Genomic DNA, 16,102 nt, shown 5'->3' on the forward strand with positions numbered 1-16,102 from the left:
GTGTCTTAAGGTAACATATTTGCTTCTATCACTAATTGGAGCTTCATAATCCAGAATGTTGCTGTGAAACAGAAGAACAATAAATATGTAAAGTGTTCCCTGAACAATAGTCAGTTTTCAGTAATACTCTAGAAAAAAAAATGCATAATTTTGAAAACGCACATTTCAGATAACTGAGTTATGTTTTTCTGGATTCATAGATTGGGTTTTGTTTTCAACAAATATTATAAGAAAATTAGCACTGTTCTTGTGTTTAGGATTCTTTGTTCCTTTAGAGGCTTTAGTACTTCATTAAATAAATTGAACAAATAGAAAAAATTTAGAAGAATTGAAAATTCTCAAGAGAACTCTATAAAAGAGGGCATGAGTACATGTGATAAATAACCAAGCATATTACATAGCAAGTTAGAAGAGAATGTGGCTCACTTATTCTCACTTACTAAAAAAAATATAGAACAAAGGTTAAGTAGGGGCCTGCAAAGCCATCAAAATGTGGGAGCTCAGATAGCCTTGTACAATTCTTCTTTTTGCAGATGGATGCAGTTTTTCGTTTGGTAACTGTAGATAAGTAAATAGATTTGGATTTTCTGTAAAATACTGCTAGACTGACATGAGTGTAGTTCTGCAAAATAACCCAGGAGGAGGCAGAGAAGAAATTATTTGGGGGGAAAAAAGGTCAAGAAACCTCAGAGCTAAAAAATCCAAGTGTTGTATTTAAATATGTACTAGCTTGTGTTGAGAGTCGGTTACTGAGTTTGCAAGAACAGAACTCTAAATCATTAAGTAGCATCCCCTATTTATGCGGTGCTAGTACAGAAAATCTGTATGGTTCCTGGTTGATGATTAGCTTAAGATGTAGAAATAACATTTTTTCCTTGTGTTGTTCAGTTCTGTGTTCCCTAATTCAGTGCTTTTTCATCCATTTCCATTTATGCAATCATACATTAGAGTTCCCATCTGCGGGTTCATGGTCATCTGTTAGTGCTGCAGCTGTGAAAATAATGTCATACAGGAGTTTAGGATTGTGGGTACTGCGGTTGGTAGCTGCTTCTGTTGTGACAGCCAAAAAGCCAGACAGGTGTTATAAGTCCACTGAACATTGCTAGGAATCTCTAAGACTTCTGTTTTCAGCTATGTTGTGTTTGCAGTCCATTTTTGTGTGCCCTTTCATTTACTCTGTATTTTTGAAATATACAACTTCAGTTTTGAGTCTAATGAAGGTTGTTACCACCTCATGATGACTTCTTTTATTGGAAATATGCTTCACTTTCCCAGTGCTCAGTGCTTTACCAGGTGGAGTTCATGTAATGTTTGTTATTATCTGATGTTAACTCTGGAGTCCTCAATGTCTCTTTTTCCTTATCTTTTAGAGTGAAGACTGGAACGGCTGGAGGGAGGCGCGTAGCTGCAGGTATGAACCAACTGCAGTTTGTATCCCTCAGTTGGGTATTGGAGTTCCTTTCAAAGGTTTAGAGAGAAGTTGTTTTTACATTCAGCGATGAAAGCAGTCATTTTCCACTGCAGTGAGCAGTGCTCCCTGAACCTTAAACTCTGCAGTTTCCTGCCTTTGTACTGCCAAAGTGGGTTGGGAATGATAACAGTTCAGGACTATGAGTACTGAGTCAATAGGCATCTTTAAGTCCATCTGTAATTTAATAATTTTAGAAACATAACTGCAAAGTAGAAATGCATGTCTTCATAGCAACTTCTTGACCAGAACAAATCTGAAGTGTTCTGTAGTACATGAAACCCTAAAGGTGAGTATTAGTGGAACAACTCCTTCTGGGCTGAGACAGATTTGATTATGTGCAGCAGAACTGGAACATAGTCCAGTATGAAAATGCATGGAGTCAAATATGAGGATCTTTTGGTGCAGTTTTCTTAGTGTTAGAAGTCCAGTAAGTTTCATGTGACAGCTGAGACAATTCCCCCTTCCTTTCTTAAACAGTTTCCAGCTGAGAGTTTAGTGCTGTGTCCTTTGATTATGTTTGGTTCTCATGGTAGTTTGCATTATAGGTGAAGTCAGCTTGACAACCCAGTAAAAAGCTCTTCTGTGATATAGTTATTTCTCTGGTTTAGGAAGTTGGAATGATTTACTGTGTGGTCAGAGGAGTACAAAAGAATATATAAGACTGTTCGTACTGTGTACCTCAAGAGTTTCGGTTCACTTCAGAGACAATTGACCTGTAACTGCTGTGTTAAGTAACACTCTCAGTATCACCACAACCCAAGTTTGGTGATTTTTGCCCTTCCAGTGAATCACCTCTCCTATGGCAGAAATATTTAAGGTGTGCTTTGGTCTGTAGCCAACCAGAGAGAGTTGAGGTTTTTTTATTGTCTTGAGGAAAGAGTTGTTTTCTGCTATGGACAGACATTTGCTATGGTTTTCATAAATACATTGGGAAGGATTTAGTTATGTCTATATTAGAAAGAAAAACAAATTTGTCTTTGAAGTGCAGGATATCCTGTCTCTCCATATGTTACTCATCAGAGTAGAAAGATCTAAAGTTGGTTTAAGAAATCCAGGAACACCGTCATTTTCAAGTGATTTTTTAGAGATTTGGTGTTTGACCTCTCTGTTTGGAAGTACCGGTTTGAGGGCATTTGTCTCCAGGCATTGTGTGGGTTGCAAAACACTCAACTTCTTTTCTAAATGACTGGTGCTCTGTACTTTGCTCTTCCTGCTCCTTTGCTGTCCATTACGACCATACAGAAGAATGGCAAGAGAGGATACTGGTCATTATGTTGGTGGCTTTTTTCTGAAGAATTTGCATCTTTTGAGACGGACTAAACTGATTAGGCCTAGTTTTTTAAACTCATGGGATTCTCTAATTGCAAAACACAGGTCCAGAATCAATATATTGGGATTACTTAGATAACAAAATAATCAGATTATTTAAATAAAATAATCACCAAGTTTCTGGTTGATGAAAATAAGTCACTTTTATTCAGTGCAAGATCTGTGGTTTCTCATCTTAAGAGCAAAATGAAGTTGAATTCATCTGCCTAAATGTGAGTAAAAAGGGTGAGGATGGAGTCTTTTCTTGAATATCTAATAATGGTACATAAAATTGTTTGTATACATCCCTGTATGAAATGCTCTTATAATGATTAACTCTGTAGAGATATATCAGAATAAAACTGATGGCATTCTGGCTTCTGGTCTGGTACAGAGAATAAAACTGAGGAGGAGTCAGCTTTGCTTTGAGATGAGTCAATCCTACCTCAATTGACTCTTGTCATACACACATTTACCATGCTGAAACATGTCTGTGTTGAAATAAAATTTCTGCAGATAGGAGCCCCTTCCAAAATGGAAGTCTTTGGCGTGGAGATAAAAATGGGCATTAAAAGATTTTAGATTGTCAAATGGTAGTCATGGAATCTTGAAGGTTGGAAAAGACTCTTAAGATCACAGAGTTCAACCACTAAGCTAACACTGCCAAGTCTGTCACTGAACCTGTCCCTAAGCATCTACACATTTTTCAAGTACCTCCAGGGGTGGTGATTTTAACACTTCTCTGGGCAGCCTGTTCCAATGCCTGACAACCCTTTCAGTGAAGAAATTCTTCCTAATATCCAATCTAAACTTCTTCTGGTGTGACTTGAGGCCATTTTGTCTGGTCTTGTTACTTGGGATGAAAGACTGACCCACACCTTACTACAACCTCCTTTTAGGTAGTTGTAAAGAGAGTAAGGTCTCCCTTCAGCCTCCTTTTCTCCAGGCTAAACAACCCCAGCTCATTCAAGTTTTCCCCATAAGACTTGTGCTCCAGAGCCTTCACCAGCTCTGTTGCTCTTCTCTGGACAGGCTCCAGCACCTCAGTGTCCTTCTCATAGTAAGGGGCCCAAAACTGGACACAGCGCTTGAGGTGTGGCCTCACCAGTGCTGAGTACAGGGGCCAGTCACTGCCCTGGCCCTGCTGGCTGCACTATTTTTGATACAGGCCAGGATGCCGTTGACCTTCTTGGCCACCTGGGCACTGCTGGCTCATGTTCATCTGATGTTGGCCAACCTTCCTAGCTCGTACTCTGCTGTGCAGTTTTCCGACCTTCTTCCCCCAGCCTGTAGTGCTACATGGGCTTGTTGTGACCCAAGTGCAGGACCTGCCACTGGGCCTTGCTGAGGCACACACAGTTGGCCTCAGTCCATCGATCCAGCCTGTCCCAATCCCTCTGCAGAGCCTTCCTGCCCTCCTGCAGATCAACACTCCCACCCAACTTGGTGTTGCCTGCACACTTGCTGAGGATGCACTTGATCCCCTCATTCAAATCATTGATAAAGAGATTAAACAGGACTGGCCCTGATACTGAGCTCTGGGGATCACCACTGGTGACCAGCCATCAGCTGGATGTAACTCCAGTCACTACCACTCTCTGGACCAAGCCATCCAGCCAGATTTTACCCAGCAAAGAATACACCCATTCACATCATGGGAAGTCACTTTGTCCAGGAACACACTGTGGGAAACAGTGTCAAAGGCTTTATTGGAGTTCAGGTAGACAACATCAAAAGCCTTTCCACTGAGTGGGTCACCTGGACATAGGAGATCGGGTTGGTCAAGCAGGACCTGCCTTTCAGAAACGCAGGCTGGTTGGGCCTGGTTGTTCTCTGCATGTTGTGTGATGGCATTCAGGATCATCTGCTCCATGACCTTCCCCATCCCAGAGGTCAGGCTCAAAAGCCTGTGGTTCCCCAGATCCTCCTTTCAACGCTTCATGTAGACACCATAACATTGGCTTACTTCCAGTCAACTGGGACCTGCCTGGTTAAGCAGGACTGCTGGTAAATGATGGAAAGTTGTTGCGATAATGAGCAATGCTGAGTCCCCAGGCAGGTGCAAAGGAGAGCCCTTTATTGGAGAAACCTGGCCTTTTTAAGCAGTTAGCCAGTTACCTGTTTACATAGTTTTAAAGCACAACAAACATAATTCAACCACCCACCATACACCATGATGGTCACGCAGCATGTTTTTCTACCCTTAATTCAGCTGTGTCTCTTTCCCACAGTCCTTTTCTACTTAGCTGAAGTAACAGGCCTGAGCCATGTGACAAGGCCTTCATGTGACAGAAAGTGACTTGGCAAGCTTTTTCATCAGCCCTCTCAGTACCCATGGGTGGATGCCATTAGGCGCCATGGACTTACACAAGTCTCTAATCCTTTCTTCCTAGATTATAGGGGTTTCATTCTGCTCCCCATCTCTTCTTTCATCTCAGGGGGCTGGGTACCCTGCAAACAACTGAACTTGTCAAAGACTAAGACATAAAAGGCATTAAGTACCTCTGCCTTTTCCTCATCCTTTTTCGTTATATTTCCCTCTGCATCCAGTAAAAGATGGAGATTTTCCTTAGCCCTCCTTTTGTTTCTAATGCATTTCAAAAAACATTTCTCATTGTCTTTTATGGCAGTAGCCAAATAAGTTCTAGTTGGGCTTTGGCCCTTCTAATTTTCTACCTGCATAACCTCATGACATCCTTGTAGTCCTTCCAAGTTGCCTGCCCCTCATTCCAAAGATGATACACTCTTTCCTTCCCCTACTGAGTTCCAACGAAAGCTCTCTGTTCAGCCAGCCTGGTCTTCTTCCTCACTGGCTCGTCTTTCAGCATGTAGGCCTGACCTGAGCCTTTAGGATTTCCTTCTTAAAGCACGTCCAGCCTTCCTGGACTCCTTTGCCCCTCAGGACTGCCTCCCAAGGGACTCCATCAACCAGTCTCTGAAACAAGCCAAAGTCTCCCTCCAGAAGTCCAAGCAGTTCTGCTGGCATTCCGTCCTTACTTCTCCAAGAATCAAAACCTATCATTCTGTGATTGTGATGCCCAAGACAGCTTCCAGCATCACCCACCAATCCTTCCCTGTTTGCAAACAGCAGGTCCAGTGGGATGCCTTCCCTACTGGCTCCCTCACTGTCTGTGTCAGGAAGCTGCCATCCACACACTCCGAGAACTGTTTCCTCTCTGCTGTGTTGTATTTCCAGCAAACATCTGGTAAGCTGAAGTCCTCCACAAGAACAAAGGCTGGCGATTACTGAGACTTCTCCCGGCTGTGTGCGTTGGTGTAGATGCACTTCAGTTGGGCTGTCAATCCTGCTGTCTTTTCAGGGACAGCTGTAATTCCTGCATTAAACTTGGAAGGCATTTTGGCTCTTCTGCTGTAAGAAGTTAATTCTTCCTCAATACTTCTAAAACCATTTATAGTTTAGGAAAGTAGATGTAAAGTTATTTGATGATAGAATTATTTGTTTGTGTGAAGGAACAGGGTCAGAGTAGTATTCTTCATTCTTTCTGGGCTTTGCTCTTCCTGAAGTTGAAACCTACTACAGTATCTAATGGTTATTTAGACCTTATTAAAGAGTAAATGTTTAAATCAACATGGCTGTATTTTCTTAGTTGAGTAGAAAAACTGAGATACATCTATCATATTGATTCACTTTTGATTCTAGAGGCTTAGAAAGTTTAGGTACTTTTTCAGAAATAAACTCTCTGGCACTTAGATTGTGGTCCTGAGTAGCTTAAAAGCTAGTGAAGTTTTTCAGATGGCTGCTTATCCAAAATAGGCAGCAGGAGTCACAGCTTTGATTAGGAGACAAAATAACAACTTCCTCAATCAATCACATTTCTTCTGTACCAGGAGTGATGCTGGAACTTCCCTTGTTGCTTCTGTTTTTACCTCGCAATGTATGTGGTAAGTTGAATTGTTTGTCTTTTCAGGGATACCACATCCCATTTCCATCTCCACTTTCCTCATGGACAGTGCTGGAGCTATACCTGTGTATCCTCATGCCAAGGGGAAATGATGCCTTATTGTGCTCTAAGTTGGTGCTCGACATAAAAATTATTATTGCAGCGATTATTGTTCGAACTGCGTAGTGTGCTCTCCTGGAGAGCCCCTGTCTAGGCTACATTTGAACTTTCTTCAGGTGACATGCAACAAAAAGCTTTCCTTTGGATAAAATGAAATGAGAGAAATAGTGTATTTTTGTAGTATGATATTAACTGGTTCTTGTTTGTATCTGCTACTATTTGTAGAAACAATTTGAGGTTAAAGGATTCCTCAAAATGGCTTGTGTGACTATTCTGATAGCTGCAAAGGACAATGAAACTTGAGACTTGTTGCTTTTAGTCCAAAAGGTCTCTTGAAACTTAGAAGAAGAAAAAAAAAGACTATCAGAAAAAATTTTAAGCCAGTCTAACTGCTATTCTAAGACATTTCATTACGGAGAGTAATAATTTGTAGTTTGTTCCTTTGAGTTAAGATAACATATTACATATCTTCAGTAAAAAAAAATAACTGGCCAGTTCTTATTTTAAGGTTTTACTTTACATGTGCACAAGATGTGTTGCTTCCCATAAACTTAGAGGCATTTTTTATTCACTGAGGTTCTCCTCCTGCAGGTTAATATAACAATCTTTGTACATGGTATTGTCCTGGAATTGTATAGGTGGTTCTGTTGTTCCCCCTGGGTCCAATATGGAACCACACAGCATTCTCTGTGCAAATCTGCTTGCTTTGCCTGCTGTAATGCTTTATGGCACGTTTGGCTTGAGGACAAGCAGACTGCTGAGAGCTTTCCAAGAACGAGTGGATTTCCAGGTCCTTACTAGAGGAATAACTTCTGGCTCTGTTTCAGTGTCAGAAAACTGTCCTAAAACATGTAGATGAGTCCTTAAAAATCTGGTGAATATTGTAGAGATTGCAAAATGGCTTTTTCTACTGTACCTTTTTGACTAAGTACAGAGCTGCAGATTCAGGTAATACAGGAAAGGACCGGAAAATACAGGGATATCTGAAATGAGATTTATAGGTACTGTGTTTGTATTTACAAACTAAAAAAGTTGAAACATATTTTAAGTTTTCTGTTCCATAGAATTGCTTGCAGCACAAAAAGATGGCCAGAAGTTTACCTTCAGCTATTTCTATATTTAAAAAAAAAAAAAAAGTCATTTCTGTAAGCTCAGAGACAACATTTAGGGGAAAGAAAAAGGCCAAAGACACTCTTAAGTGGGATCTGTACCTTGCCTTGAGGGCAAGATTGCTTGCAAGCATTATATTCTTATTCTCTTGTACTAAAGGTTTAAGTGTTGTAGTGCAAGTGTGATTTGTCCCCTGTATTTTTGTGTGTCTCAGGGTCTGAGTTCAGTCAATAAACAAAAAAAAAAGGGTGCAAGGGGAAAACTCAAACCTTGCTGCTGCCTTAAATGTTCCATCCTGTCCGCTGTCCTTCCACAGGGTAGAAATGTGTGTCCTCTCTTCTTACACTCATTTCCTGCTTTGTCTCCTGTGTCATACAGCTGCCTTCATTTCCTCTTACTATTGTTGTGACCAAGCCACTTTTCCTACTTTCTCAAGAAGTTTTTTCTGTCTGCAGTGCCAAAGTGTCTACAGGTCTTTCCGACCTCTCTTAGGTACTTAAGGTCTCCATAGATTTTTGTCTCTTGCAAAGTGCAAGCACTGTTATGTTCTAGCATTGTGGTTATAAAAACTGAAAATGCTTTTCAAAATCGAACTACTGGAATGTTTGCATATGTTAAAAAAAATACAATTTTAAACCAAAATTTTCTTTAACGTAACTTCCAGTAGAGTTTAAGCAGTACCTGAAATAGGCATTTCATGTCATTTACAAAAAAAACCCAAAACAAAACAAACCAGAACCTAGAGGTAAGGATAAAGAGCTTTAATTTTTTTAGTTGTTTCTGTTATTGTTGTCTTTAATATACTGGAACGAGGGGAAGAAGCCTGTACATGTCTGCTTTGAAAGCAATTGCCCTGGGATACAACAATTCTTTTTCCTGGTATCAAATATTAATTGTAAAATGTCTTGCAAAGAGGGTTAAGCATGTGATTTGCCAAAATTAATTTTTCTAGGGAACCTGCATAAGGCTTGTTGTCTGTTCTACAGGTACAGGGGCTCTAACGGGTTGTCCTGCATTAATTGCTTCAAATTCATCATTTGGTCTTTTAGCAGTTTGTTTGCTTTTTTATGCTTCATGTCTGGTACCTTTAATACAGTGTCTTCTCAGCCAGACCTTTGTTGTCTTCTTTGCATCACAGTAAGTTTTCCTGTGTCATGTGCTTTAGTTTTAAATTCACAACTATGATTTTTGTCTCCCTCTGCATTCCCGTAGTCTGAAAAAGACAGGGAAATCTGCAAAACAAAATTTATCAGGGAAGGACAGAAGTGTAACATAAATTTCAGATCACTATTCTGAAGGTAACAATTAAGAACTTTAATTACAAAATTAAAGCTAGCAAAAGAAAATATCTTACAATATAAGAGAAAGAAAACAATCCAGGTACCTCTTCTTATATTTCTATGAAGATTAATGTAAGCATGTAATAGATCATTGGGGAACAGGTATAAGAAGGAGACAAACACCAAAGAAAAGATGGAATTTCTAGGAAACTGTCTTAATTTGAAGATTTTACTTACATACAGACATATTTTTTCCTTATTTCATTGTGCTAATGAAGTAGTCTACTGTCCTAGTGCTGCACAAGTACTCTCCTTGAAAACAGAAGTGAGTACATACTGTGTGCCTTTGGAAAAATCCACATAAACTAACTGAATTGTCTGTCACTGTTCATAGCACTATAGCAGACGGAGGTATTTGAAATTCTTTGGAGGTTTTTTGTGTAAAAAAAATAATTAAATAGATACAGGTTCTGGAAAGAATAGTTGTGATATACCTCGAGGTAATGCTTTGAAGGCTATCAGCTTCCTAACTCCCCACTGACAATAGGGTAATGAGAGATTTTATGGTCACAGATAGGTGTTTTAGGTCACTGTCAGGAGGTAGTCTCATGGCCAGTCTATTCCATTTTTCTCTCTTTGGTAATGCCTGTGCGAGCCTTTGTAGCATCATCACTGAAGCAGCAGACACAGCTGCAGCGGGTCAAGCACTGAGTTAGGAACCTCATGCTGCTGTGTTAGCTGACAGCTGTGCACTAAGAAAGTAAAACTCAGGGCAGCATCGTGCAGCTGTTCTGCCCTAGAGAAGCAGATCATTGTCTGCAGAGCTGTGGCTTGCTCACATCGCAGAATTCCAATACCCACAGCCTGGTCAGAATATTCACAGGACAGTCCTGAGTCCCCTCTCAAGCAAGCAAATGAAGAGGCAATGTATCAGAAAATGAGAGAAAAATTGAGTAAGTGTGTAGGCCACTGCCTTAAACTTTGTGAACTTCATTCATGTGCTAGAAGAGGGTCTTAAGACTGATTATTTTCAAAGTTCTCGTTAGATGTGCTGTCAATAGCAGTTACTGGCAGAGCAGGACCTAGTTTGCAGTTTGGGGTGGGGGTTTTTTTTGACTTCTTGGATTTGAACAGATGTTGTAACCTGTTTCCTGGTAGATAAGCTCTCATATTGCAGTGCTACTGTCTGCCATTTGGTGTAAGTTATCCTCAGGAGTGAGCCAGATATTGAGCATATCACAGATTGAATTTGTTCTTCAGTTGTGTGGTGGCATATTGAAAGCAATTGCAAGGCATTTTAAAAAGAAGGGAAAATGTATATAGTGGTTGCTATCTGTGCATGTAGTGACTGGACAAGCAGGAATGGCTTCAAACTGAGAGTAGGTTTAGATCAGATGTTAGGAAGGAATTCTTTACTATGAGGGTGGTGAGGCATTGGAACAGGTTGCCAAGAGAATTTGTGGATGCCTCATCCCTGGAAGTGTTCAAGGCCAGGTTGGATGAGGCTCTGAGCAACCTGGTCTTGTCGAAGGTGTCCCTGCCCATGACAGAGGGGGTTGGAACTAAGTGATCATTAACATTCATTCCAACCCATTCTGTGATTCTGTAAGTCTGTGATTCCTTCTTGAAAACATTTGAATCCACTGTTCATACTCAAATAAATTTGTCAGACCAGTAAATGTATCAAGGCATTAAGTTACTGATAATTTAGCATTAAGTGAAGGGGAAGTCAAAATAGAACATTCAACTCTTGCTCTTTTCCATGAGTGAGCAAGTAGCTCTGAACTGGTCGGGCTATTGGCTGTGGTCTACACATAAATAAACAGGGAGAAGTCACTGAAGGATCTTGGGATATACAAGATTTAGTCTAAGAAGGTAAGACATGCCCATAGGAACAGCTTTTTTTTTTTTTTTAAATTCTGCTTTTGGTATGTATTGGTGTATTTTGTTAAAGGTTACCTCTCTAGTGTATGGGTTTATTGTATAGCAAACAGTATTCTCAGTTCTCTGTCCCCAGGAAAGCATCACTGCCTCCTGGTTTGTCTATGTGACATCTGGAAATTGAAGAGCTAAGGGAAGTTGCTTGGATTTTTGCATTGAGTTGGTACAAAGCTGGGAACAGAGCCTTCTCTTCTACCACAGCTTTCAATCCCTTGATTTCTCTCTGAAACATCATTTTCAAGCAATAGGTCTTTCCTATTATTTTCATTTCCTATTATGACCAGCTTAGTTCAGAACCCTTTCATCCAACAGACTTACACAGGTATAGGACTTTATATATTGCTTTGCCACCTCATAGTTGTGATATCAGTGGCTACAGAGAAACAGTAACTTTTGTGTGTTTAATTCAAACATTGTCTTCCACATCTATTTTCCCATGAAGATGTTGTGCTGCATGTGTTGATTAAAAAAGGTAAAAAGTTGTGACTAGGGACATTGAGAACTGCCAGACTGGGCATATTCTGGTTTTCAATTTCTTTCTGATAATGCTAAGTACTATGTGCATTAGACAAATGGATCTAAAATCTTTATTGATTAGGCTGTGTTTAAAGATGACATTACTTAGTTGTTCCTTCCTAATGTTAATTAGAAGGTGTAATTCTTATATGCAGTATTTTGAGGCAGATAGCCCATGGGTTATCTGTTTAATAAAAATAGTTGGGATTTTTATGTATGTGCAGTAAATAAAAGTGGGAAAAAATAACCCTGCATGCATCCAGTTGTGTTCAAGCCTTGTCAAGCTTTGACAGGATTACAAAAGTCACCACCACTAAATATTTGTTTGTGAATTTAGTTAAGAAGTATTCCCTCTTAACAGTTTCAATTTGCCTTTGCCAGACTCCTGTTTTACTCCTGTGAACATAGGAAACTACAATTGCTTTGTGAATTGAGCAGTAGATTCTGTGGGAAGTGAATGTTGCATAGCAGGAAGAACAGATAAGCATATGTATTTGGGGAGGCCCATAAACAATATGAAAGAAAATGTACCTGTGTGTGTTTCTTGTCTATCTTTTTATTAGCTTCACTGTTTGGAATTAATTAGAATAACAAATTTGTTCACTTCAGTGCTAAGTTTCATCTCCTTTTTCAAGAAAAGTAATTCCCTAGCTTTTCAAAATAAATTTTATATTATTTACTTTTATCATTTTTCTTTACTATAAAAAAAAAAGGTGTGTTTAGCTGCTGCTTCATTTTTCTCTTTCGAAGAGTACTTAGGCAGAGACAGCCTCTTCCTGTAAGCCAGAAGGCTGGGTGCCTTGCTGTTTCATCTGCTGGCAGAGAGCTCAGCGTCCTGGGGATTCTTCAGTCAGACGAAAGTTCGTAATTCTTCTTTTTGAGCTTTCAGAGAATTAATTGAAGTAGAAGCTACAGAACTTCTTTCACAAGCCAGAGAAGTAGATCAAGAATGTATTCATGTACCTCAAAAATTTTTCCTCAGAAATATTTTGAGGATAGGGAGGGGGGAAAAAAGCTTTTAGTAGGATCTATTTTTAGAATTAAATTTACTTAACTAATTTTTAAAAATTCATCTGTGTCTAGATCTCATTTATCTGCTCTCAGTAAAAATGTGTAAGAGGGAGCACCGCAAAGCTTTGGTGTTTCCAAGATAAAGGTAGTTGTCTTCCCCTCCTATCCCTTTTCTCCACCTGGGAACTTCTACAAAAGTTCATATAAATAAAAATATTTTTAAGTTAATTTAATCTGAATTGTAGGCAGCCCAAAACTTCATGTATTTTGATGGTAAATTCAATATTCTGAATGTGTCAGATTTGTGTACCCACAGAGCATAACAGTCAAAGAGATTGGCAGAGGAAGAAACTGCAGTTTTGGCAAGTAGGTAAGGGGCTTTTTGTACCCAGTGAGGCATGGGGAGACAGTTTGGATTTCAACACAGGCAGAAAACATTCTGACCACATGCTTACATGATCAACAATGAAACAACAAAATATTGACAAGCAGCTACTGTATTTTGATGCATTTAACCTAGGGGTTATCAGTTTAAAAACAGAACTGCAATTCAGCAGCACCGTTAGAATCTGGATATGCACAGATAATACAAGGGGAAGTTTATTCTAGGACCTGTCTCCTTCAGAGCTTCACAGTGTCTGATTTCTCCATAGCCTACATCCTTTCCCATAGCTTGCTCTCACCATGCCAGTAGTCCCCCAGCTTCAGATTTGTGTATGCTGTCTGAGTACAAAATGTATAAAATAAAAGATGGTATTATCTTCAGCTTTCACAGTTACTTGCTCATTAGAACTAGGCTTTCTTAGGAAATAAAATATGACACAGGATTTTTGGTTTTGTGGTGAATTTGGGTTGGTTTTTTTTTTTTTCCCTAGGATGTGATGTAATTCTGTAAAGTTAAAAATAAAAGCAAAAAACTTTCAGCATTTGTACTCTGCAGTCTCTGAGGAGCGCATATAATGACACATTATGCAGCATCATCTAGGGCTTCAGAAGTGTAAAAATTGAGATCTAATGTGTAGTATGTAGAAGTTTTTTAATGTTCATATTGTCAGATGAGCACCACATTTAAATGTGTAGCTACAGTCCATAGAGCTTGGAATTTCAGACATTGTTTCTGTTATCCTTTGAATAGAAACAGTCAAAGAATGGATCTGGAAGCCAGCAGGAATTTGACATCTGAGCAAAAAATAAGTGTGTTTAGCTCCCTTATTTTTCTTTGTGAGAAATGGTTAGGATGACTTTTTTTTTTTCTAATTTTAAAGAAACACTTTTTCCTCATTCTTATTTCTGTGCAGTGGTGAAATACAATCTTTTTCCACTCTTTCTGATATTCTCACAAGTGGAGTCTGTAAGTCTTTTAATGTCACTAGCTTGGAGCCTTCAGCTAAATAATGCCAAACCAAGCCTGTTTGTACACTAATGTTTTGTCACTGAGGTTGCCATCGTTACCTCAGAAGTATGGCGCACAGAGGCACTGAGTCTTGGCTAACTTATCTTCAGATACTTATTCACCATTCTAGTATTGATTCTTCCTTTCTGACAAATTGTGCCTGTAACGTTGCAGTTTTGTCTTAATGGAACAAGAAGATAGGACTTTGATTTTGGGGAGCAGAGAGATGGGGAAAAGGGTGGGCATAGGATCAAATCGTAATGGTGTAGTGATTTTCTTCAGTAAACGAATCAATCTCAGTAGCATTTTTAAAACCCGTTTCTAGACTCTGCGTTGCCAGCATTGTCTTTCATTGAAGCTACAGTGAACATGGCAGCTGGGGCATTTTACTGGCTGCTGGAAAAAGCTAATGAGTGAAAGACCTGAAGGAATGACTTCTGGTCTTCCTGGATAGGGCCAGAATTTACAGTGTTGGTCTATAGATTTATGTCATCTAGGAATCACAACCTGTAATCTGTTGTTCTAGTCATATAAATCTGAAATGTTTTTCTCTGCAGTCTCATTTTAGACAAATGCATGAAATGGGCTCTAGGCTCAATTTAACATTTGAGTATGATAAATACGATGGGCTTTACTCAACTTGGCATTTTTCAAGTGGGAAGCCTGTAATATGTGTCTAAAGGTAGATAGAACAATTTAATTTGCTGAAAGCTGTAAAACAGACCTGTGCTCCCTAATTGCATATTTGCATGTTCTTAACAATATTGCTTAGCAGATAGCTTACACCTTTTCCTTTAAAAAATAAGGACTCTTGCATTTGTCACATAGTAAGAGCATGCATGAAGTAGTTACTATTGAATATCTGATGCATGAGAAATTCATGTCCTCTCTTATTTTGCAGTGATATGCAGATCTCTTTGTATTACAGGATGTAGCCCCTTTTAATTAACCTCACTGTTGGCAAAAGATAAGAAATGTTCTCTTTTTTTATTTTTTTAGAGGTCAGAAACATTGTTTATGAAAAAACAATTGACATACTGTAAGTGTGCAAGCTTAAATAAAGCTGTATATATGGGCCAGTCAGAATAACTGCAAGTACATATTGCAGTCATTGACAGAGGAGAAAGACATGAGCATGCAGTCCTTGCTGCTCTGAGAGGTTGTTTTGTGGTTATATCGACCGTATGTAAGGGTTCTGGTCTCAAGTTAGACTCTAATTAGCCATTCCTCCTGGAGTGCTCTGACACACCAGAACCCTGTAGAGTGCCTACAGCACTCACTCCCCACAGTCAAATATTTCTGCATTTCACAGTGTATCCATTTTTATCCATATTATCTCCCCATTAGTTTGGATATTGGAGATTTAACAAGAAGCCTGTATTGCATATATAAATACATCTCACAGTTCCTTGATCAACATACTATGTCTGTTTTAATGATGAAGCAGCTGAGGTGTTCTGATCAGTGTTCTCAAAGATTATAAAACAGTTTTCAATAAATCACTGGGTTTTTTCCCCTTCTTTGTCATTTATAGGCTCTGTATATCTGGATTTATAGATGCATGATAGACGAAGTATTGTTTGCAGAACAGTGGATGTTTTGCTTCTATCAAAGGAATCGGTTTTGATGGTCTTCAAGAAAAGGAATTTTTGAGTAATCAGATCTTCCTAGCTTTGATTTTTTTGGCAGGTTTGGAGAAAAATTGTGGTTGGCTTTTTTTGCCATAGAAGTTGAGAGTGTCAATAGTAGTGCACAAGGTGAAGAGAGTGAAATCAGCTATTAAAAATGTTTATGGTGAAGGAGCCTCTTGACTTCACACCTGCGTACTGCTGATTTGGAAAGTGCATTTCTGAACCTGAAGGCCTTGGTCTGCCATTTTGGGAGACAAGGAGTTAGTTGGGGATGGAAAGACTGGAGTTTGTATTCTTTCTGCTCTGTTACCCATTGCTATCTTCATGGATCTGACACTCTGTTTATCTGACAGTGCACTCAGTACTGCTTCGCCAGGGAAAATTGCACAAAACAAGCCTAGTGCATCAGCATTTTCATT

General features: G+C 39.3%; 1 protein-coding gene across 12 annotated transcripts in view; it reads left to right on the top strand.

The window, feature by feature from the left end:
- Positions 1-16,102, top strand: part of CELF1 (CUGBP Elav-like family member 1) — a 63,449-nt gene that overhangs the window by 14,838 nt on the left and 32,509 nt on the right. For 11 of the 12 annotated variants that reach the window (XM_042038739.1, XM_042038740.1, XM_042038744.1 and 8 more), the window contains one exon: positions 1,371-1,411. Coding sequence is in view for 1 of the 12 variants with exons in the window: in XM_042038745.1 (XP_041894679.1) it covers positions 6,678-6,682 (5 nt within the window). In the remaining 11 variants the exon portion in view is untranslated. Of the gene's footprint in view, positions 1-1,370; positions 1,412-6,628; positions 6,683-16,102 lie in introns of all 12 variants that reach the window. The other variant, XM_042038745.1, reaches the window with a different exon arrangement.

This window comes from Corvus kubaryi, unplaced genomic scaffold (assembly GCF_017639235.1).
Source record: "Corvus kubaryi isolate FWS band 111438036 unplaced genomic scaffold, C.kubaryi_AGA036_p1.0 37392, whole genome shotgun sequence".
NCBI classification, from domain to species: domain Eukaryota; kingdom Metazoa; phylum Chordata; class Aves; order Passeriformes; family Corvidae; genus Corvus; species Corvus kubaryi.